Raw genomic sequence first — 23,661 nt, forward strand, 5'->3', positions numbered from 1 at the left:
ACTTTTGATATAAATTGAAGAGACATACCATTTTAACTTAAGGATATATTCAAATTCATGACTTTGTTTTAAAGAGCCGCTCCCATATGGACCTGCTGAATCTGACCTGATTCTGACCGGGGACGACAAAACTGGGCAGACACTTTATGCTCCCACTCAAATCCTTATAGGGGATGGAACAGACGGAACGTTCAACTACGTATCGGTAAAGTTAAATCAATATAGAAATTACTATGATCTCCTGATTAATACCGAGGGATGATGGCGGGTGTGACCTGTCAAGTTGCACATTTAGCAGCCGTTCACCGGCAATGGTGACGTCTCAATATGAGTTTAAAATTCTTGAGGGACGTTAAACAATATACATCAATCAATCCTAGCAACGAGAAAGAAATTTATGATACCCCCCCCCCCCCCCCAAATTAAGCCAACCCTATATAGTTTTCAATAATACATTCAGATTGGAACAAACGGAATACTGGGTCTAGGTGAGCGATACAACAGCTTCTCGAACAGAGCCCTGACCGCCACTAGTATAATCAGACGGAGAATCATATGCCCATTTTGGACTGATCTGATAGGAAACACAAATATGAACACACAGGATGGGAAAGTCTTCTACAGATCCTACACAAAGTAAGTTTACTATTGCAATGTTTTTGTTGCAAAGTTACTGTGAATCGAACGCTGTATGGTATTCATACTTACCTTGTAATCTAATAACTAATCGGAAAACGTGATACATTTTCAGAGAGAATTCCGCTGATCAAAGTTTATTGGACAAAGCTAGTGATATAGTCAAAACGTACTATACAGATTACCCACAATTCCAGGCAACATGGGTCGTAAAAGCTACATGGTACAGAATGCGTGTAAACGGATTAGAAAATGTAAGTTTCCATCAATAATGTCAGTTTCCACCAATATGCCTTTATACAATGTATGTCCTGAACGAATCATACAACTTTTTAACGTCGTCGGAGTAACATTGGTAAAATGAAATGTCATGTAGGTATCATTTCAGGCCCCCTATAAACCCCTCTAGATCCACCCCTGTGTGTCTGCATCATTGTTTTGTTACTCCTTTGACAGACGGTGACCTTCCAGTGTGTTTTGATCACGGACGGAGAGAACACCTTTACAGTATTTAATTATATTGATGTGGACGCTGTCCCCAGGTACTACAAGGCTGTGACCATTGGCTATCGGTTCCGGAATTTCTACAGCAGCAATGCGTACTCCAGAAGAAAGACTGCATACAAGCTGAGCGCGATCCCCGGGAACACAGGTGTGTAGTGTCATTACAAAGAACGGAATGCTTGTACCGCTTAGAATGAGTATGGAAATCGCCTAGTCGGACACATGGGAATTTTCCTAGTACCGCGTGTCAATATTCGAGAAACAATTTTCTGTATGCTTAGAGATATTTTCATTCGTGTTAAGACATCACCAGCTGTAGGTGAAGTGCCACAAATTTGGTTTAGATAATTGTATACACGGCGCTTACAGTGATGGTTCTTTATCCGTTTTTGAGGTAATATCCGAAAGACCAGCACCTTTTTCTTTCTAATACCAGGGGCTTGGGAAAGAAAAAGTCGCTACCTGTATCAAACGTTAAAGTGGTGCTGGAAACGATGCTTGAACATTGACGTTCCGCGAGGCTAATGCTCCAATCATTAATCTGATCTATCGCTAGAAGAGTTAGAACTTATAATTGTTTCTTGATTGATGCACAACAGATAAATTTCAAAGTTCAAAACATCAATTGAAAAGTGAATTCATTAACAGAGTGTCACTGTAAATTTGTTTCATAGCAAATAATGGATTTTGGGTCTACAAGATGTCAATAGTCAGTGACATGAGTTCGGAGGAGAGACAGTGTTTTAACTGGTACATAGACAACAAGAACCGGCAAGTGGACAGACTGCTCAGATATAGGAGATTGTTCAGGCGCTTCCAATGCCCTTGCAACAGCGCTCAACTTATATTCACACCACACTTCCGGATGAATAGAGTGGATTTTAACAACAATCTGATTTGTTACGCGTCCTTGTGGGGAACACAGAGTGCCGTGAGTGACATTTCATTCTTTGGGGAGACGAATGAATCTGTAATCGTGTTGTTGGGGGAATATATGCATGTACATATTGTAAACAAACCTGTAGAATACTTCAAACAAAATTGTTTGAAAACTATAAATGTACTGTAAATAAAAATATGCAAATAATTATGTAAACAAAACTATGCAACTTATGTAAGAAGTGTAAACAAAGCTATAGTAAATTCCGTCTACAAATAATATAATCAAACGCATCTGTATCTGCTACACGTATAAGGGTAACGTAAAGTGGCGGTATCAGTTTCGTATAAAGGTAACGTAAAGTGGCGGTATCAGTTTCGTATAAAGGTAACGTAAAGTGGCGGTATCAGATTCGTATAAGGGTAACGTAAAGTGGCGGTATCAGTTTTGGAGCAATGTTAAAACACTGTTTGGGAAAATGTTTAACAAAAACTGAACTTAGAACTACAGAATAAGGCATCAGGGAGTAGATAGGTCTAAATTCAATGATGAAATTTGTTTGACGAAAGAAGTGTTTAATAAAAAGCCGTGCTGGTGTTTTGCTTGTAGGAGTGCTGTTATCCTCTGGGATCTAGTGGTCGGTTTCGCGGCGCCCGAACCAACGCCATTCCTAACGCTGGAACACTTCTGGAATACAACCCCTTCTTTAGAAGAAGTCAGTATTTCAGCAATGACTTTAATCCCAAGGAACTCTGTTGTCAAACTGGACACTGTGACTGGTACTATCAAGTCAGGCCAAAGACAAGGTGCAACCGTAGACCATGGTTCAGACGTGGTACGTACCATACTAGTAATTCATAGTTTACTCTGTGCGATACTAACAATGTATTAGTAGTAGTATTTCAACATTTTTTCTACAGGTTTCTTCTTTGGTGACCCCCATATCACTACGCTGGACGGTGGTCAGTACACGTTTAATGGCTACGGTGAATACACGATGATGAAGTTTGATGAGGGAAATGCGAAGTTTGAACTTCAGAGTCGAACTGACCTCGCCACCTCAGGGAACGGCACCGCCATCAATGCCACAATATTCAGCGCTTTCGTTGCTAAGGATCACACCGGCGCATCCGTGCAAGTCGAGCTGTCAAGAAAAAAAGATAGTAAGTTATTTCGTACACACGGCACGCAGTAAATCATTTACTTAAAGAACATTTGCTACAAACAAATCTTTTCTGTTTTCAAATATTTCTATACAAAATGTGAATAAATATGCAAATGAGGTAAAAATAACGACATTACAAGTTGAAGTCAGGTTGATCGAATTATTATTATTTACTGGATAGTTGTTTTCATAGCTTTCACTTATAGACACTCTATAATCGCTTGAACTCTTTTCACACATTGATTAAAAATGTTCTAATTGCATCATGTTAGTAAATAAGTATCAAGAAATACTCTACCGTAAGGAAACTTTCAAACATGTCCCAATTTTGATAAAATAAAAAAACCTGTAAAAATGTAGAAATTGGAACTCTTCAAAAAGAGGTAAAAAAATGTTTGTAGCAAGTGTTTTAATTTACTGCTAGTTATTTGACAAAGATCTTAAAACTATTACGATGAATTTAAATGTTAAGGTACATAAATGTACAGAAAGTAACTTTCTTTTTATAGAAATGTACATTCGTGGAAATGGACGAGATCTAACGTTAGCTTTCGACAATGACCCAAACTTTTTCTTTGCAACCGTGAATCTGACGATTTCCAAGGAAAACAATACAATTTCAGCGACGTTTCTTGAAAGCTGTAAGTATAAATTTGTTTTGAATGTATTAAAAATGCTATAGAAATGAGGTTATGCATATACATCTATCGTTTTGTTTTTGGCTAGCTGTAACAATTAAGATTAGCATGGGGGTGAGGTTTCTGGTTTGTGAGAACCTTGTCAGTGAAGACTACAGAGGAAACATAAGCGGTCTTGTTGGGAACTTTGACGGCGTCAAGGACAATGACTTTATCCTGCCAAATGGTACTGTACTGACCGGAGACGATGTGAACACTGAGAGGAAAATCTACTATAATTTCGGACAACTGTGTAAGCACTAAATGTACTTTTATGTACTAACAATCGTAAAACGCCTTTGTCTAATCATATTAAAAACACTTACCTAATACATAATTAGAAATGTTTTTCATTTGTATTTAGAATTTGCAAGAGAGAAATACGTCTTTAATTCACAATTTTCTAAACACAGGGTCAGTAAACGAAAGCACATCTTTATTTCATTACGATACTGGATACACGCACGGATACTTTTCACATCCTGACTTCGTTCCCTTCTTCATCGATGAGTTTACTGAGGAGGAGCGAAATGCGTCAATTGTTGCATGCGGTGGTGCCTCAGCGTCACAGGCATGCATATTTGACTTCCTGGCAACAGGAGATAAAGCGCTGGCCGACTCCTCCGGAAGTGAGCAGAGCACATTCGATACAGAGTCCGCGACTGCAGGTGAAAAAAAGGCTATTCCTATTTTTGAATATTTTTTTGTCAAATAACTTGTCTGAAACTGTGTATTTTTCTCAACGAATGATGTATAATTATCACAATTTAAAAAATATTTTGTTAGAAAATGAAACGCCGTTCATAGAATTAGAAGGCGATGGACATATTTTAGTGGAAGTGAATAAATCTGTGGAATTGAAATTCAATGCTTCGGACGATGAGGCATTTTCTTACCAAGTTCTACAGCAGCCTTCCACCGGGTTCAGCTTCAACGACAGCAATGGTGTCGCCATTTGGACGCCTCCTGACTCTTCGGTCGTCAATATCAGGTACTCTCAAATCAATGTATTTTGTGGTGACCCAATTCAATGTTCCTGAGTTTCGTGGTTTCTGCGTCGTGAAATCAAAATCACAACGAGGTACACTATTTGCTCACCATGTGAAATACAATTACATCTTAGAAAAATGTATTAACAGTCCCTAAAACGGCTTCTTTGAATTTGAATTATTAAAATTGTTTTGTGCACTAGTTTATGGGCATGCACAGAGGAGGATGTTTTGCCGGTTTCTTGCCTGATGTTAATATTTGTACCACTGTAGGCTATTAAACCACTTCCCGTTCATCAAAAATAAAAAGAACAAAACGACAAGAAAAGAGAAAATACTCCATTGTTCTTTTTTTTTTCTCCAGCTTAACAGTTGTGGACAATAAGAACGCATCAGCCTCTCCCGTGGACGTCTCTATCATACTATGCAGCGGATGCAATGGCCACGGAACATGCAATTACAACAGTACCCGGACTACAGCCAACAGTCAGTTCCAGCTGGCCGTCTGTGTGTGTGAAACCGGATACGATGGTAATTACTATATAGTAGTTGGTTAACTAGTTCATCAATGAACTAAATCTGGCTATGCAAGATATTACCACAGTGATACTGCAAATGAAGGGGTGGGCCTATGGTGTAATATATACAAGCTACAGTCCTTCTTTGGAAGACGTGCAACTTTGACACCTGATGCCATGAAAGTTCCAATAAACCCTTTGACGCAACAATGTTTTATGACAAATAGAGGTTATTGGATATTCAATATTGGGAGAGCTGGTAGATACACTTGTGGCATACTTTTAGAAGACCTAGTTCATTCCTTATCCATTTAAGAAATAATTTGACAATGATAATAATTTTATAAGTACATGTAATTGTAATTCGAATGATCAAAATAGAATAAAATCTACAAAGAAAACTTCATTGTTTGAAATTGGATCTGTCGACCGTGTGGTTCTGTCGCATGTGAATGTACAATGTACATGATAACAGAAATGACGATATTTATTTATTTTTCTCATTTGAAGGTGACGACTGTGAAAATGACGAGGACGCCTGTCTTCAGAACCCGTGTCCTCTGGACAGAAACTGCACGGATCTGTCACCAGAGGAGGAGACGGCCCTAGGGAGAGGCTACAACTGTACACCCTGTCCTAGCGGTTATCAGGACATAGACAACAAATGCGAAGGTACGGAGTCCAATTTATAACTCTAGACACCACCCAAACGAACCTTCAGTCACGTGTTGTTGTGATGTCATTGTGTTTACAGCTTGATTCCATTGTGTTTTAAATAAAAGTTGAATACCATATTCATTCGATGTAGTTGATTGACAAAAGAACCGTTAGTTAATTGGTTGATCTCGTGATCACTATTGATATTAAGGAGTGTTTCGACTACATTCCTCCTCTGTTATCAATGAAATGGAAATATAAAGTTATAACAACTGTCTTAATGACCCATGTAAATAACATCGTGGAGATGTAAGCATATGATCTACATGTATGTATGTTCAATGTCTAGCTAAAAGATATTTAACAGTATTGAATAGTTAAATCAGAATAAATGTTATGTTGTTGAATAACGATGAAAGTGAAGTTAATTAATTTCACATGAGTGGTAAATGAAAAAAAAAAAAAACCACACAAAAAACAACCCCAAAACCGATTTTTTTTTTTTTTTTTTTTTTAAACACTTGCGGCGTTTTGGAAGAGTTATCCACACTTTCTTAAGATAAGACTAATAATATTTTTTAAAGGGCTCCAGGTGCGATATTGGATTAATTGTCTATTTATATTTTCATAAAGAAAAAATTTATGGTTACCTTTTAGTAAGAGAGTTTATGAAAATATAATTTCTTTTTAATTATTTTAAAAATAAAACAGGTTCTTCCCATAGACTTCAATGTAGAAAGCGAAAGCAAGGTGAAATTAACGGAACAGTAATTAATGAAAATTGTGTAAATTCCTTTAGCAGGTTATTTCTGTGCAATAAACTCTTCATAAATGATACCACGATTACAAGAATCCCACCTTCCATGTGTTTGATGTGAAATATGATTTTTGTATATAGATACCCCAAGAAATGCAGTTCCAAGAACCGCCCTTTACAAACAAATTGTTCACTTGTCACCGTGATAAGGAAGTATTTATTTAATAAACATAGCAATGTGACTTCTCTCTTTGTGTTTCAGACATTGATGAGTGTAACAAAACAGCGACAAACATCTGCAACTCTCTTACACAGAACTGTGAGAATACGGAGGGGAGTTATGAATGTTCCTGCAAAGCGGGATACCGGAAAGTCGGTCAGGCGTGTCAAGGTGTGACCTTTATCCACCATGGGTGTAATCTATATGTTGAGTTGACATTTAAATGTGCAATGAAAGAAAATTTTAAATGAATTTTTAAAATTGTATCATGTATCGAATTTTTCAAAACTGGTTGTTAATTACAGATTCTAAATAAGTTACAAACCGTGTGATTACCGTGAGGAAGCTAAGAAAAGGCAGCGACATTAGGGATGGGCTTTATATGGATATTTATTTTATGAATGAATGATATATTGAAATGAAACGGCCCGTGAATATTTCGATGTATGAATAACCTTTAAATGAACCTTTTCGTACTTTTCAATAATCAGACGTTTATTCTAAATTGACAGATGTGATCAGTATAATTGTTGCAACAAAATTGAGCGCTTCTAGTGCATATATTCAAGTATGAAGTACTGCTAATCCCGAAAAATTATAAAGCGATCTATAATAAGAAGTACTGTTGCGCTGCTGTCTGATATTTTCAAGAGTTTGAGACACCAAACCCTGTTTTGTCATGTCTCATAAATTCGTATATGAAATGCTTTGAAATAATTCCACATCACCGATTGGCTGTAGAAAGCGCAGAGTCATTCCAGCCATTACAACGAGATACTTCTGATAAGGGCTCCTAAAGATTGTGACATTTCATGTAAAAAAAAAAAAAGATTTTTCTTTCAAAATTCAATTCTTGAGTGATAAAATCAAGATACTGTTTACAATGACTTTCGCGCCATCTCAAGTCATTTTATCTTGAAAATGAGACATTTCATATCTATTTTGTTTTATTGCGGGCGAGAGCTAACAGGCTGTGCCTGCTGCCCAACCCCATTAATTTTGTGAATACAATAGTTTTTATATATCTCCACCACTCTCTGTAGGCGAAAAGGAAAATGTTACACAATTCTGTACTTTTTTCATCAAAAGCTAAAAAAGAAAAACAAAACCCACAAAAATTCCTACATTTTTATTTCTCTTCTTAAAACCGTCCCCATTGTTCTATCTAAGATTTATATACACTCTTCATCTAACCAAAGGCATAATAGGGGTGACTTTAGTCCTTATTAAGCATAGTCCTTTACATTTACGTATATGTAGTAGTTTTTGAATATCATATTAGCTTAAAATCGTTTAAAAGAATATGACAATAATCAATACCGTAAAAGGATATAGGACCAATGAATACTGAAATCCGATCATCACAAAAGCATAGTACAACACCATGCAATACTGAAATCCAGTACATTACAATGTAATATACAAACAGACAATACTGAAATCCAGTATATTACAATGCAATATACAAACAGACAATACTGAAATCCACCACATCACAATGCCATATACAACCATATAATACTGAAATCCACCACATCACAATGCAATACACACTCGTGTAATACCGAAATCCTGAGCTGTTTCCAGGGGTCCGTGTTTACCCTCTCTCCGTTTTGTATTCTTTATGGAAGCTGTGAGATTGACCACTGTTCGTTATCTTCACTTTTTCATTCAAGTATAAATGTTTATGAAGTTTGGATTTTTCTCTCTCTAGATATTGATGAATGTACAGAGGCGACCTCCGACTGTCAACAGATCTGTACAAACTCCCCCGGATCTTTTAGTTGTTCCTGTGTGGTGGGGCATTCCCTCAATATTGACAGTAAAACCTGTACTTCACAAGGTACCCTGAAATAGCGATACATTCAGTAAAGGCAAATGAATTAATTCGTTTTAAACCACGAACAATTATATCAAAACTTGATTTCAAAGAGGTTTTGTATCATCTTTGTAATTAAAACATCACGTTTAAACGATTGTTTATTTTTCATTTGAGATACTAGGTAATGTTTTTATCTGTTTCAGTGACGGATATTTGCTCTGCCGCTGGTCTGAGCTGTGAGTACACGTGTGACAATTCTACTGGTGCCTTCGTATGTGTTTGTCCTAATGGATACGAACTGGAATCAAATGGACAAAACTGCACAGGTAAACAGATATATCACAACCCTAAACATGAATGTATCACAACTCAGAACGAACCGAAATCTTATCTCACATTTTGCTAACTGAAAAGTCTGGGAAAGATAGATATTCAACAAAATTTTAACTTATTAGAGACTTTGTTTTCCTTCCACATGCAATTTTCATCATGATGAGTCTAAAGAACGCCAAACCTTTCTTTGAGTAAAATGAATTGTAACATATTAAAAAAATAAAGAAAAAAAAAATTAATATACTCACTTCGTAACTTTGACATTTCATAGAAAGTACTTCCCTCAAGTGAATGGATTATTGTAGGTAATTTTGGTGTTGTGTGATCAGCTTTTAGCGTGTAAAATTGTGTACCACTTCATCAATTGTCGAATATGATTTGAACGGCTTTACGTTTTCAGTTAACAGGCATTAACAAAGCTATGTTAGAGCTTGTGTGGTTGGTGTGAAGTAATTTTAAATAATGTTCCATTTTTATTCTTAAAGAGAATTTTTTATACAAGCTATGATAATGTAATTTTTAAACGTGACCTTTACATATTTTCTAGTTAAGTTATGAAGATATGACTCTAAATGCTTTATCTATAGATATCGCTAAGTGTGTGTGATATATAACTCCTCTATTATAGATATTGACGAGTGCACGAGACAAGTTTGTTCCCAGACCTGTAACAACACTATTGGCTCCTACAGTTGTTCCTGCTTCTCTGGTTACAGTCTAAATTCCGATAAAACAACATGTTCAGGTAACACCGTCTTCATCAGATGTCTGACATTATCATTACAATGTTGTTACAGTACAATTAATGAATATCTTAATGTTAATGTAGTTATTGTTACTTATATTTAATGTGCATCACATTGTTTATCATATTGAATATTTATTACAATGATTCTTACAAATGTTATTGTAATGTATATCATGATAAATTGTTGCAAACTAAGCCATAATGTTTTAATTGTAAACATCCCTTTCTAATCCCAATTCATTTTAGCTTGCGAGGTTCCAAACTATGGTGATAACTGTGGCCAGCTATGCCGATGTGGGACGGGCGTAGACAGCTGTGACCCAGTTCGTGGGTGTGTCTGTCTGTCAGGATGGACTGGTGCAAGTTGTGACCTGGATATAGACGAGTGTACTGCAAATCCTGCTATCTGCGGCTCGGAGAAGATCTGTAAAAACCTGCAAGGATCCTACACGTGCAACTGTAGAGAGGGGTTCGAGAGGAATGGCACAGACTGTGCGGGTATGTATCAAGCACATGAAAACTCCGTGCATGTATTTCTCATACCACGCGACGTTCTCATTGGTTGAAATTATAGAACATGCGTACATACAAATGTATGAGATTGATCACTATTCGTTATCTTCATCTTTCATTTTTGATATCAGAAAAAGTTTTCATTGGAAAATAATACTCGTACTTTCAAATGTTGACGTTATGAATGTTCTTCTTCCAGACATCGACGAATGTGCTAATGCCGCCTACAATAATTGCACTGACTCGGCTTCTACGTGTCAGAACACAAACGGCGGTTACACGTGCAGGTGTCTAGCCGGCTACGCACAGCAGGATGCTTTCGTGTGCCAAGGTAGCCTTGATGCAGTACATTATGTAGAGATTTATCGATATCATGTCAAACAAGCTAAATGAGACTCACCTTTATCTGTTTCACTGCTCTAACATTACTCATTTAAAAAAGAGTATTGCCGCCTTTATAGACGTCCATAGAAAAAGGTGATCATACCCAATGGTTACGTTGAGATTGCTTTTAAATGGTGATTTCTTTTTGTAGACGTTGACGAGTGTGCTGCAGGCATCCATAACTGTACCCAGACGTGTACAAACGCTGATGGAGGCTACCATTGTGGGTGTGAGTTTGGATTCGTCCTCACTGATGACCGGAGATCTTGTGAGAGAGGTACCTATTTACTACAAGGAAGTTTCCTAGAGCTGCTATAAACGATATGTTTAAATAAGATATGAATTTTGAATTTTTTTTTAGTTTCCGATATCTGTTCGCTGTTTCCTTCGCTAAACTGCAGTTACGCCTGCAAACAAGACACGAGTAACGCTAGCATAGCATACTGTTTCTGTGAGACTGGTTATGACCTCAGCGCCCAGGACCAGCAGTCGTGTATCGGTAAATATCTAGCATAACTACATCTATCTGCACTGTTGACAATCTGTGTTTATGTCCACAACAAACTGTAAAAGTGTACTCACTTCCGCTTGATCTTTGTTAACCTTTTATCTCTCTGTATAGATGTGAATGAGTGCCTGAATTCCACAATGAACAAGTGTTCATTCCCCATCACCTGTGTGAACCTTCCGGGGTCCTATCGCTGCTCCTGTCCAATAGGATACTCCCTGGAAAACGACGGGCGAACATGTACAGGTGAAATACGTTTATATGTTCTTTTCAGAAATTGTTTAGATAATAGTTGTTTGATTTATAGTGGATGTATGTTTAACTGCATCAAAATAAAACGTTCGCCATTTTCTCACATTGAGATCGGTACGTAACATTCACATTTTCATTTCGAGCACAATGATGACAATACGTGAAAAGTATTATGTTTTGTATGAAACTTTGTTGAATATGACGACTTTGAATTTATAGCATGTGATGGGTTTTACTATGGAGAAGATTGTAAAACACCTTGTAACTGTGGAGTCGGAGCCTCGACCTGTGACAGCGTTAGAGGGTGTCAGTGCAAGACTGGGTGGGCGGGGGCCAAGTGTGACGCAGACATTGATGAGTGTTCCACTGGTACCCCGTGTACCGGAGCCAATCGGGTGTGTCAGAACATCCCCGGATCATACCAGTGTATCTGTGAAACGGGCTATAATGAAACCACATCTGGCAATTGCACAGGTATGTATAGGTTGCAGATAAAGTGCTTAATTGTAAAAGTTTAGAAAGATATCAGACCAGAAAATAGATTATTGACCGATTTTTTTATATTCATAACGTCACAAAAGTGAATAATATGGTAAATATATATTATTACTACAGTAACTTAATCCGAAGAGTCGGATCACGTCGAGTTGACAGGTGCGGATCATCAGATCACACGACGCGAAGCGTCGAGTTTGATCTGATGATCCGCGCCTGTCAACGAGACGTGATCCAACTCTGCGGATCAAGTTACTGTGGTAATGATAAATTTATTATATACCCCCTTCTGCATTTTAAATCCACATTTATAAGATAATAAATGTAATCCAAATTATCAAAAACACAGACATACCATGAAATTATGTTTTGTGTACGCAGTTTTGTTTTGTGACGCGGTCAACATTTTCCACAAATAACGTTGCGTTTATGCATTGTGACGGCATCAGTTTCAGAGGATACTGATACGGAATAAGAAAACCAGTGTGGTGATCCGGAAAACCGGATCACACGCTGTGAAATCCACATGATCAACGAACGATACATTGATGGGTATATAATGATATGAGTTATGTTGAAAATGCGAAATAGGTTTGAAAACTTCTTTTGAAATATCGTTGATTTGTTGTCAGTCATTTTGCGTACATTGCAGATATCGATGAATGCAATACCGGTACGAATCCATGTAGCCAAGTGTGTACGAACACTCCCGGAAGTTACTCCTGCAGCTGTAATGTTGGATTTCGATTGGTTGGAACGACACAGTGCGATGATTATGACGAGTGCTCTGCCCCTGTCAGTCCCTGTGACCAAGTCTGTGCCAACACAGTAGGCAGTTATAAGTGTTCCTGTAACCCGGGATTCCTGCTCAACTCAACTACAAGGACCACGTGTTATTGTAAGAAAGCTGTTTACACACACCCTTTTATCATGATCAATTCCTTCGACTTTGTACTTTTTATACGATTGTTGAGTCCCTATATTTATGCTCGTCCGAGAAATTTTCTCGGAAGTTTGCGAGAACTTCGTCGACACGAATATTTCTCGCCCAAAACCAGTCTTTTGAAGTCTCGTATTTATTTAAAATTATCATGGTGGCGAAAGTAAGTCACCATGAACCATTTTATAACAGATAAATCGCGAAACAAAGGCGGGAAGAACAAAAAAACATTACAGTATTTGTTTGCATGCTTTTTCACACTCCATTCGAAACATTTTCGTTATCTATAATATCAGTGTATGAATTTGATTATATTTTCTTCCTTAGCAAAAACTGTTTGCACGAATACTACGTTCAACTGTACCCAACAATGCGGTGTTAGTTCTGGGGGTTCGGAATACTGCTTTTGCGACGCTGGATACATCTTGGATGCAGATGGATTTACATGCAACAGTATATCAGTTACACAATACGTATTTCTATGTTAAAACAACTTCCTGATTTTAGGTAACATTTATCACATTTTAATGAGGTGTAAACTGAAATGAAAAAGAGAAGAAATCAGGTCATATATGTGATAAGAATAATAAAAATAAAGTTTTGGCAATCAGTCAAATAAAAGCTTTCCAAACAAGGAAGTACATAGAAAATTAATCGAACATTATTTATCATTGTCAGATCGAGATGAGTGTACTCCCAATCCCTGCAGTGGGAATTGCTCCCAGAATGCCCCCGGAGCGGGTTACACGTGTTCTTGTTCTGTGGGGAGGAAGCTGGATGTCGACCAGAGGACCTGTATAGGTAAGACACAGCGCAAGTAAAAAAAGACCGGACTATTGCAAATTTTGTCCAGCACAAATCAACCCGCAAATTTTGAAAAAAAGACTCTCAACCTTATCGATATTTCAAAGCTACAATATGAGAAAATGTAAGGTGTCTATTATTACAGACTGCGATCCTGGAACGTATGGTTTGAACTGCGATACGAATTGTTCCTGTCATGTTCAAAATACCCAGTCCTGTGATAAAGTAACCGGAAGCTGTACTTGCAAAACGGGTTGGGAAGGGACCAACTGTTCCAGTGATGTAAATGAATGCCTAAATAAGACGATTTGTCCTAGTAATTCCCAATGCTCAAACTCTGATGGGACATATTCCTGTGTTTGTAGTTCTGGATACTTGCTTGTTGGTGACCAGTGTATCGGTAAGTGTAAACATTTACAAAAAAATAACTGAGAATCAACTCCCGCTTTATAACCGATAAGTAATCTATAAAATATGTATATAGGTTAAAAGAATATAGTGAATAAAACAATCAACTCCTGCTTTATAACCGATACGCAATCTAAAAAAAACAGGTATAGAGCGTTAAAAGAATATAGTGAATAAAAGAAACTAAAATCTGAATACTTGATTAAAATGAAGAAGTTAAATATATTTTAACTGATGAACCTTTTATCCAGCACATATCTAAGAGGAATACACACATTTAAATGTCTCTTTATCTTTCTTTATTTCTAAGAATGTTCCAGTACAACGTACGGTCAGAACTGTGGCAGTCAGTGTACATGTGACGTCAGAAACACACAGTCATGTGACAAACAGAACGGAACCTGTTACTGCAGTTCCGGGTGGCAGGGAGTCAACTGTACAGAGGACGTGCCGGAGTGCACTAATGACCCCAATATCTGCGGTTCCAACTCAGCCTGCTCTGAACAGGCTGGGTCCTATCTTTGCGTGTGTACTTCAGGGTACGAGAAAGATTCGAATGGAAATTGCATAGGTATGGTATTAGTGTGAATTTGCAGAATGCACTTTATCGAAGAATAATATGTGGAATGTTTCATTTCGTTGGAGTGCCATTTTGAACATCTGAAGAGAGTGCCCTTTTCTTTAAGATACTTCACATAATTCTACATATTTTACCCCAGTATCAATTACCCACTACATTACTTTGATACAGAGATTTAGACACTAGTTTCTCTTTAAAGTAACATGTATGTTATTCAAGCTTTAAAAAACGAGAGAAACGCTCTGACCCGGTGACAACGACCTAATAAGTTTTCCTCACGACATGACAGATAGCCGTCATTCAACTCTCTTTTCTATTTAAACAGAGATGCTCGATACCCCTTTATACTACAGAATACACCGAGGAAAATGATTGGTACAGTGTACCTGTTTGACAATAATTCGATACAAAGGTGATTTTAACGGAATGATCACGGACACGGTGCTTCGGTTTCGATAGACTAAAAACTTTAAATTCCTCTGTATGATTACACGAAACATTTTTTTTCTTCATAGAGGGGGTGAAATTCAATATCGCCGAAATTTAAACGGTTTGCGTGAAGCAAAGTACACGAGCATTGTTATGAAAATGAATTTTATCGGCAGAGAACAAATTCAGTGTGGGAATTGCAGAATATTCGTAATGTATTGATGAAATTCCTGGGGGTATGATCAAGATTAAGACCAGTCTACCGGAACACAGTTTCTGCATGCTCCACCTCGTGAAATCTTTTACGAATTTTATAGTACCCACAATAACGGCTTGGCATATCATAAAGTAAATGAAAGCACCCCCACCCCCCACCCCCCACCCCAGGAAAAAAGAATTAGAAAAGAAGAATCTACGTTTGAAAATATCATGTTTTGATAAGGAAAACAAACCATTAAAATAACAAAACCTGGCAATGTGACGCACTACAATAAACATGATAAAAGAGAGTAGAATACAGGGGGGGGGGGGGGGGGGGGGCGATATGACTGTTACAGTACCAATATATGAAAATTATGTGTGAATTGTACAGTTATAAAGTTAACATTTCATGCGGCCTCTATTTCAGACATCAATGAATGTGCACGTGGTACCTCTAACTGCAACTCGAACTTTGACTGTAGTAACACTGAAGGAGGGTTTAATTGTACTTGTAAACCTGGATTTATTGACAATGGACAAATATGTACAGGTATTGACATATTATTTAGAAAACACCAGAGCTCAGTATCACTGGTCGTATAATTGTAAGAAAAACTATCATCTTAAAATGATTAGTTGGCAATCAATAGATAATGGTGTTGGATTATTGCTGTATCAATTAAATGAAGAGAGCGTTTTACTGAATCACAGCTTGTAGTTTGCAGTAGCACATAGTTTGGCAAACAATGATCACAAAATATATTGTGCATACGTAATATCATTGCATGCTGTAATAGTTACGTCATAATGCTTCACTACATTTTCATTATAATCAATGCTTCCATATTTTCCCGCTTGACAGTGTATGTATGCTGCTAGTAATAAACAAGTGCTTTAATCTTCAGTAGTAATTAACGTTAAATATGTTGTTTAAAAGCGCCAATAACAACGACAGATATAGGAACAACATCAACTGTGGCATCAGACATCGTGACATCGATACAACCTATCGCAACGGATCAGACTACATCTATGACACAGGAGACGACATCAGAAATAGGTACAACAGACTCACAAACCACAGCTCAACCAGTGACACCAATAGTAACAGGATATATCACAACGACCCAATCAGTAACACCAGGAGATATAACCACTGCTCAACCAATTACACCATTAGTAACAGATGTCACAACTACTCAATCGATAATACCAGATGTCACGACTGCCCAACCAGTCACACCAGGAGATATAACGACTACTCAACCAGTAACACCAGATGTCACAACTGCTCCACCAGTCACACCAGGAGATATAACCACTGCTCAACCATTTACACCAATAGTAACAGATGTCACAACTACTCAATCGATAATACCAGATGTCACGACTGCCCAACCAGTCACACCAGGAGATACAACAACTACCCAACCAGTCACACCAGGAGATGTCACGACTGCACAACCAGTCACACCAGGATATGTCACAACTGCTCAACTAGTCACTCCAGGAGATATAACAACTACTCGATCAGTCACACCAGGAGATATAACGACTGCTCAACCAGTTACACCAGGAGATATAACGACTACCCACCTAGTCACGCCAGGAGATATCACAACTGCTCAACCAGTCACACCTGGAGATGTGACGACTGCTCAACCAGTTACACCAGGAGATATAACGACTGCTCAACCAGTCACACCAGGAGATGTCACAATTGCTCAACCAGTCACACCAGGAGATGTAACAACTACTCGACCAGTCACACCCGGAGATGTCACAACTGCTCAACCAGTTACACCAGGAGATATAATGACTGCTCAACCAGTAACACCTGGAGATGTGACGACTGCTCAACCAGTTACACCAGGAGATATAACGACTGCTCAACCAGTCACACCAGGAGATGTCACAACTGCTCAACCAGTCACACCAGGAGATGTAACAACTACTCGACCAGTCACACCAGGAGATATAACGACTGCCCAACCAGTTACACCAGGAGATATAACGACTGCTCACCCAGTTACACCAGGAGATGTCACAACTGCTCAACCAGTCACACCAGGAGATATAACGACTGCTCAACCAGTCACACCAGGAGATGTGACGACTGCTCAACCTGTCACTCCAGGAGATATAACGACTACCCACCTAGTCACGCCAGGAGATGTCACAACTGCACAACCATTCACTCCAGGAGATATAACGACTGCCCAACCAGTTACACCAGGAGATATAACGACTGCTCAACCAGTTACACCAGGTGATGTCACAACTGCTCAACCAGTCACACCAGGAGATGTCACAACTGCTCAACCAGTCACACCAGGAGATATCACGACTACCCAGCCAGTTACACCAGATGTGACGACTGCTCAACCAGTCACACCAGGATATATAACGACTGCTAAACCAGTCACACCAGGAGATGTGACGACTGCTCAACCAGTCACTGCAGGAGATATAACGACTACTCAACCAGTCACACCAGGAGATATAACGACTGCTCAACCAGTCACACCAGGAGATATAACGACTACTCAACCAGTCACACCAGGAGATATAACCACTGCTCAACCAGTTACACCAGGAGATGTCACGACTGTCCAACCAGTCACACCAGGAGATGTCACGACTACTCAACCAGTTACACCAGGAGACGTGACGTCCTCTGAATCCGTGACATCAGAAAATGCTACATCAGGACAACCAATAACTACTGAATCACAGGTCACATCCCAAAAGTCAACTGGAGGACTCACACCGACAGGTATAGGGAATGGGAATATTCTATTCACTGAGGGAAATCTTATTCACAATGGATCGATCATTCTTTTGCGCATGCGTTTCACTCCATGTACTGATACTCTGCTGAATTTTAACTCTCTACTTTAACATCTTACAAATCTAACTTCCAGGTGTAATGTTATGAATGGTGTTGGGATATTTACTAAAATGTAGTGCATGCATGCTTTTAGAGCTCATTTTCCTTAGTGAAACTACGTTTTGATATATATATATATATATATATATATATATATATATATATATATATATAATATACCATACGTTAAAGAGAATAAATTTTACATTCAAACATGTATTGTAGCCTTATCCTTATGAGATGTGTCTTTTATTTTCATCTTCTAGGAAAACATATTGCAATGTATTTCATAAATATTTGAATGTTGAATTCCACCTACGATCCCATTCACTTATTTGTGAACAAAATATTGTTTAAATTGAATTAAATCATAAACGCTCAAGCAACGGACATGATTGTAATATGCAATTCCATTGGAAATGCATTCGTTTTTTATAGCATGTGAGGCTGATATTATTTTCATTTTCCAATTTTGAATTCTCCCTATTGCAGTCCAGTCTACTACAGAAGGAGCAACATCTACGACGTCGGAGTCTATTAGTACTGTTACTTCTACCGCCCCTGTAACTAATGTTTCCACCGAACCAGTAACAACGCAATCAACAGAAGGTAATGAGTGAAGCGTGGCCGTTGGAACTTATGTTTGCTTACAGCTTTTTCTTTCATTTAATTTTTTGTGGACAACGTATATTGTTGTCAAACATCAAAATCATGCTTTGATAAGTATTTAATTTTGTTATATTTTAAAGAAAACATAATCGTACGATTTTTTTCTCTAAACAACACGATTTATGGATTTGGTGTTTCTGATGGTATAGTAATGTAAAATGTTTAAAATGAGTGTTATGTGAGTACTATGTAGACAAGAGAATGAAATAGACCTCCCCGTACAACTCGACTTGCTTTCTTGAAAACCACATACTATATGCGTGTTTAGAATCCGAAATCTGAGGTAGCTCAAACTATCATCAATACTGCTTCGACATGATTCGTATCGTGCTAAGGTTACTTGTAAATTGGATCTTGTTTGCTCAATGTAAAGATGTTTTAAAATTATCCATTGATCCCAAACAAAGCACGATTGCATGTTATGTTACACATAAGGGAATCTGACATTATTTTTTCTGTTGCTCTCTTTACAGAACCGACTACCTATACAGCAGGTAAGATATGCAACGATTATTGATTGAATTTTCATTTCTATTTAGATATCTAAATATCAAATATATCATACGTGCATGTAAACATATATGTGTTCCCATTTGCAGCAACAGGAGAAGCGGTTTTCTCTGTCTCATTCACATTTAATATCAACGGAAAACTGGAAGATAAAGAGGCAATCAAATCCCAAATGTTGACAGCGGTGAGTAGGAATGTCCCTCTAAAACAGTGTGTTTTCTCTCTTTATATTGGCTTTTCAGGATTCTTTTTTAAATTTTGATCTGAAACAACATATGTGTTTTTTACAATGTCATTAGATTCTAATACACTTACATATTTCTCATGGACGTAACCTTACTCGACAATTTTAATGTTTTGTTGTGCAGACATTCCTTAGCAATATTTTCATGTCCCATGTCTCCCTTTCGGAAACTCTTGTCCTGTTCAATGTTGTCTTGTTCAAGGAGAGGAGGGCTATGCGATCTACTCAGCGTCATTTTGCTAATGATGTTAAATGGCCTTTGATCAATATTGTTCACACATTACCCTCAATTGTCAAAGGTTACTCAAATTGTCAAGGTCATTAACTGGATCTTTTTTATGATCATTCTCTCGAGTTTGGATTTATTATACTGAGGTGCAGGCGCTGGACTGTACACAATTAGAAGCCTGTCATACATGGCTATTTTTCTGAAGAGAAGTGTTAATTGCATCTTATGTTATCTATCAGAGTTATGAGATTGATCACTGTTCGTTATCTTCGCCGTTCATGCAATCGATTCTTTTTTCTATTTATTTGAATACTTGCATTATTAAAACTATGCAACGACTTTGAATTCTAATTTCATTTATTGTAACTCTCTTTCCATTTATACAGCTGACAGCACTCTACAACGGCAGAGTTAAGGGGTTCATAAATGTCATCATAATCGACATCAGGTAAACATTACACATGTAAAATCTAATTATATCAGCTGATTGTACTCTTTAAGACGTGAATATAATCTAATATACTTTCCAACCCCCCAAAATGGCATACTGGGTAGTGCCGGGTTGTTAGCTCCTCCCATGAAAATGCTTGATCCTCCTGCAGATTTGGCAGTGTGATTGGTGACCACAGCGTAGTGACGTCCAGCAACACGCCAGTAGAGACTCGAAGTGATTTCACCAGAACACTAAATAGCTTGGCTACAGGTGCTCTGAAAGTCACATACAATGGATCCCAGTACCCAGTTCAGACTATGACCGTCGCCGACTACAATGGCAACCTACAGAGTATGTCAATTATATCAAAACTATCCGAAATATCATTGCTTGAAATGATCCCATCAATTAATATTATTTAAAGAAATAAATGCACATAGTGCTATATGATGAATGGATAAGGTTGGGAAATAAGACTATGTCCACGCAGTTCTCAAATGGAACTGGACTGCATTATTTCAGAAACCGTCTGAGGATATCGCCTGTTCATTGTTAGCAGTGGTTATCATTTTGTGTAGTGTTTATTCTATTGAATGTTTCATTACAGATGTATCGATAGTGTCCTCCTCCAACGTGTGTCAGGTGTTCAACACGCTGAACACCTGTCCACAAGGTCAGCAGTGTAAAGATTTAGACGGGATCGTTCAGTGCAGGTACGATGCATGGATTCGTTTTTGTATATTCCATAGTGTAGAAATTTGTTGTTTTATCCTAATATGTTCTCTTAAAAACCTTTAAACCTTTCTGTTGTAGGATCATTGAAAGCGACGGTAAGCAAGCTTAGTTATCTATTACATAATTTCAGATTATGATATAAATCGATATACTGTAGGCTTTCGCAGTGTATGTAGAGTATTTAAACTTATGCAATATGTTGTTTTTTTTGTTTTTTTTTTACAGATTCCTTCAAACTGATTGTGGGCCTTGGTGTAGGGATCCCCCTATTCTTCATTGCCGTACTAGTACTGGCTATCGTTTGTATATACTATCGCAGACAGAGACACAAGGAAAGCTCCTTAAGTTTTGAGGAAGATGATTTAGATAGGTAGGTGCAAGCCACAAAGTTCTGAGGAAGATGATTATTTGATAGTTGTGTTGTTGAATTATGAGAACGATTATTTCGATAATCATGTCGTTTATTTCTATTGTTGTGTTATGAGAAATTGTATTGTGGAATTCCGAAGAAGGTGCTTTTTGATTCGTATGTTGTTGTGTTCTGACACACGGCTCACGGAGGGTATGACCGGTCGACAGGGGATGCTTTCTCCTTCAAGGCACTTGGCCCAACCTCTGGTATAGCCAAGGGTTTGTGTATGCCCAACTCTCTTTTAGTATTCCTTATAGGCGTTATGAGATTGATCACTGTACGTTATCTTCAACTTTTCATGATATTGTCAAATCCTGTTGTTGTGATCTATGGAATGCAAGGTGAAGATAACAAACAGTGATCAATCTCATAACTCCTATAAGCAATACAAAATAGATAGTTGGGCAAACACGGACCCCTGGACACACCAGAGGTGGGATCAGGTGCCTAGGAGGAGTAAGCATCCACTGTTGCTTTTGGAATATGATTTTCGATAGTTGTTGGATTTATAGTTATGTTGTTAGGTCTATGGAGGACGATTTTACATATTGTTGTGTTCTGAGGAAGGTATTTCTTGATAGTTCTGTTGTCAAGATCTTGGGAAGATAACTGTCAATAATTATTGAGTTCCGAAGAAGATGATTTTCGATAGTTTTGTTAAGTTCTGAATCTGATTTATATAAGGCCTTTGTCAACAAGTTCTCCCGTGAAGGAACCAACACCTGTTATCATGTTCTTTGAATAGTAATTTAGATAGCTGTACCAATCGGTGAATCACCAACCAACACTTGTGTGTATAATCTTGATTGGCTTAAAGTTTACTATTGAAAAGGTTCCGAAGGAATTTCAATCAAATTGCGTACGTTACATGAAGTCTTGTAGCATTAAACAAATGCCATTTTAATTACTTGCATAAGATTTTATAGGTTGTAGGATCCAGGGTCCTCTTGTTCTTTGACATATTTTCATCAAGAAATCGTTTATTATAATGTATCCTATTTGTGCAATAATTTACAATATGTACATTGGACCCCCTCATATCTACATTTGTAAGTTATGTTTCAGTAATTCTAATTGCTATTCTGTAACAGGACAATGCATACAGACGGATTTTTCAAGTCTGGGATCCCTACGAAGATTGATAGCTGGGGTCGGCGTGGTCCCTATTCACTACGAAACTGGGGAGATGATTCCAGTATATCCGATATAAACGAACGAAGAGGAAGAAGCGGAGATGGTTTCGATAACACATATCGTGGCGGTAGAGAAGTTTACAGTGAGTTGTTTTTCAATTGGAAATTGATGCGTGGAGGAAATTTTGGCCTTTTCTGAACGGATTGCAAACAATCATAAAAAATGACGCACCAAAATTTCTACATATGCATATAATATCAATCAGCAATGCATGAAATTAGAAAGAAGAAAAAAGCCAAACAAATAACGACAGGAAAAAACACACGATAGTATATCTTTTAAAAGAAAAACCCGTGATATTTTCCCTCAACAAAAGTACGATACTCTGTCATTTACCTTACTTTTGTTATATAGGGATTTGTTTTTAGATATAGTGATTTACATAGATTGCATCGAATGATACAGTTTATGTTTCGATTTTCAGTGTACGATAATGGGGCCAAATCTAATTTTTCGTGGGACTTCATGTATCAAGCACTGGATCCACATAGACAATATCAGATAAAACGCCCACAGACAGAGACTAAGCCACACCCGTTATATGTAAGTACCATATATGAAACGTCTGTGTGATAATCCGACTCCTATCTTGGCTGTAAAGCATTATGACGTATACACCATTTTCTAAGAGATTATGAAATGTTTAACGTAATATGTTTCGTTTGATATTGAAATTTTGATCTATTTGAAAATCTAGTATACATTAAATATACATCTATGCCATGCATACCTCATACTCAATTCATTTTGGTCTTTGAATTCGAATAGTTAATTTGCAAACAAAACTTCCATCAAAAGATTGTTCTGCTTTAAAACTGCAGGGAGGAAATGGATAAATTCCCTTTCTTTATGACACGAAGTTATAATGTGTTACTGATATATCGTTTTATTCCTATTCTGATCAGCGATTGAAGGATGATAGACA

The 23,661-nt window shown here is 37.6% G+C and overlaps 1 protein-coding gene across 1 annotated transcript in view; it reads left to right on the forward strand.

Moving 5' to 3' along the window:
* The window catches only part of LOC125646910 (mucin-4-like), a 36,228-nt gene that overhangs the window by 11,778 nt on the left and 789 nt on the right, over positions 1-23,661 (forward strand). Inside the window, exons 3-41 of the mRNA XM_048873511.2 lie at positions 75-205; positions 461-636; positions 752-890; positions 1,093-1,288; positions 1,815-2,071; positions 2,630-2,855; positions 2,941-3,183; positions 3,695-3,826; positions 3,912-4,115; positions 4,276-4,530; positions 4,649-4,853; positions 5,216-5,382; positions 5,880-6,041; positions 7,046-7,174; positions 8,718-8,846; positions 9,029-9,151; positions 9,787-9,903; positions 10,153-10,404; positions 10,619-10,750; positions 10,955-11,080; positions 11,165-11,302; positions 11,426-11,557; positions 11,783-12,037; positions 12,711-12,956; positions 13,326-13,451; positions 13,677-13,799; positions 13,948-14,202; positions 14,521-14,781; positions 15,848-15,970; positions 18,803-18,919; positions 19,453-19,473; positions 19,579-19,673; positions 20,349-20,410; positions 20,565-20,746; positions 21,003-21,108; positions 21,209-21,225; positions 21,356-21,500; positions 22,634-22,818; positions 23,161-23,279. Coding sequence (XP_048729468.2) covers positions 75-205; positions 461-636; positions 752-890; positions 1,093-1,288; positions 1,815-2,071; positions 2,630-2,855; positions 2,941-3,183; positions 3,695-3,826; positions 3,912-4,115; positions 4,276-4,530; positions 4,649-4,853; positions 5,216-5,382; positions 5,880-6,041; positions 7,046-7,174; positions 8,718-8,846; positions 9,029-9,151; positions 9,787-9,903; positions 10,153-10,404; positions 10,619-10,750; positions 10,955-11,080; positions 11,165-11,302; positions 11,426-11,557; positions 11,783-12,037; positions 12,711-12,956; positions 13,326-13,451; positions 13,677-13,799; positions 13,948-14,202; positions 14,521-14,781; positions 15,848-15,970; positions 18,803-18,919; positions 19,453-19,473; positions 19,579-19,673; positions 20,349-20,410; positions 20,565-20,746; positions 21,003-21,108; positions 21,209-21,225; positions 21,356-21,500; positions 22,634-22,818; positions 23,161-23,279 — 6,209 coding nt within the window. The remainder of the gene's footprint in view (positions 1-74; positions 206-460; positions 637-751; positions 891-1,092; positions 1,289-1,814; positions 2,072-2,629; positions 2,856-2,940; positions 3,184-3,694; positions 3,827-3,911; positions 4,116-4,275; positions 4,531-4,648; positions 4,854-5,215; positions 5,383-5,879; positions 6,042-7,045; positions 7,175-8,717; positions 8,847-9,028; positions 9,152-9,786; positions 9,904-10,152; positions 10,405-10,618; positions 10,751-10,954; positions 11,081-11,164; positions 11,303-11,425; positions 11,558-11,782; positions 12,038-12,710; positions 12,957-13,325; positions 13,452-13,676; positions 13,800-13,947; positions 14,203-14,520; positions 14,782-15,847; positions 15,971-18,802; positions 18,920-19,452; positions 19,474-19,578; positions 19,674-20,348; positions 20,411-20,564; positions 20,747-21,002; positions 21,109-21,208; positions 21,226-21,355; positions 21,501-22,633; positions 22,819-23,160; positions 23,280-23,661) is intronic.

This window comes from Ostrea edulis, chromosome 6 (assembly GCF_947568905.1).
Source record: "Ostrea edulis chromosome 6, xbOstEdul1.1, whole genome shotgun sequence".
Classification (NCBI taxonomy): domain Eukaryota; kingdom Metazoa; phylum Mollusca; class Bivalvia; order Ostreida; family Ostreidae; genus Ostrea; species Ostrea edulis.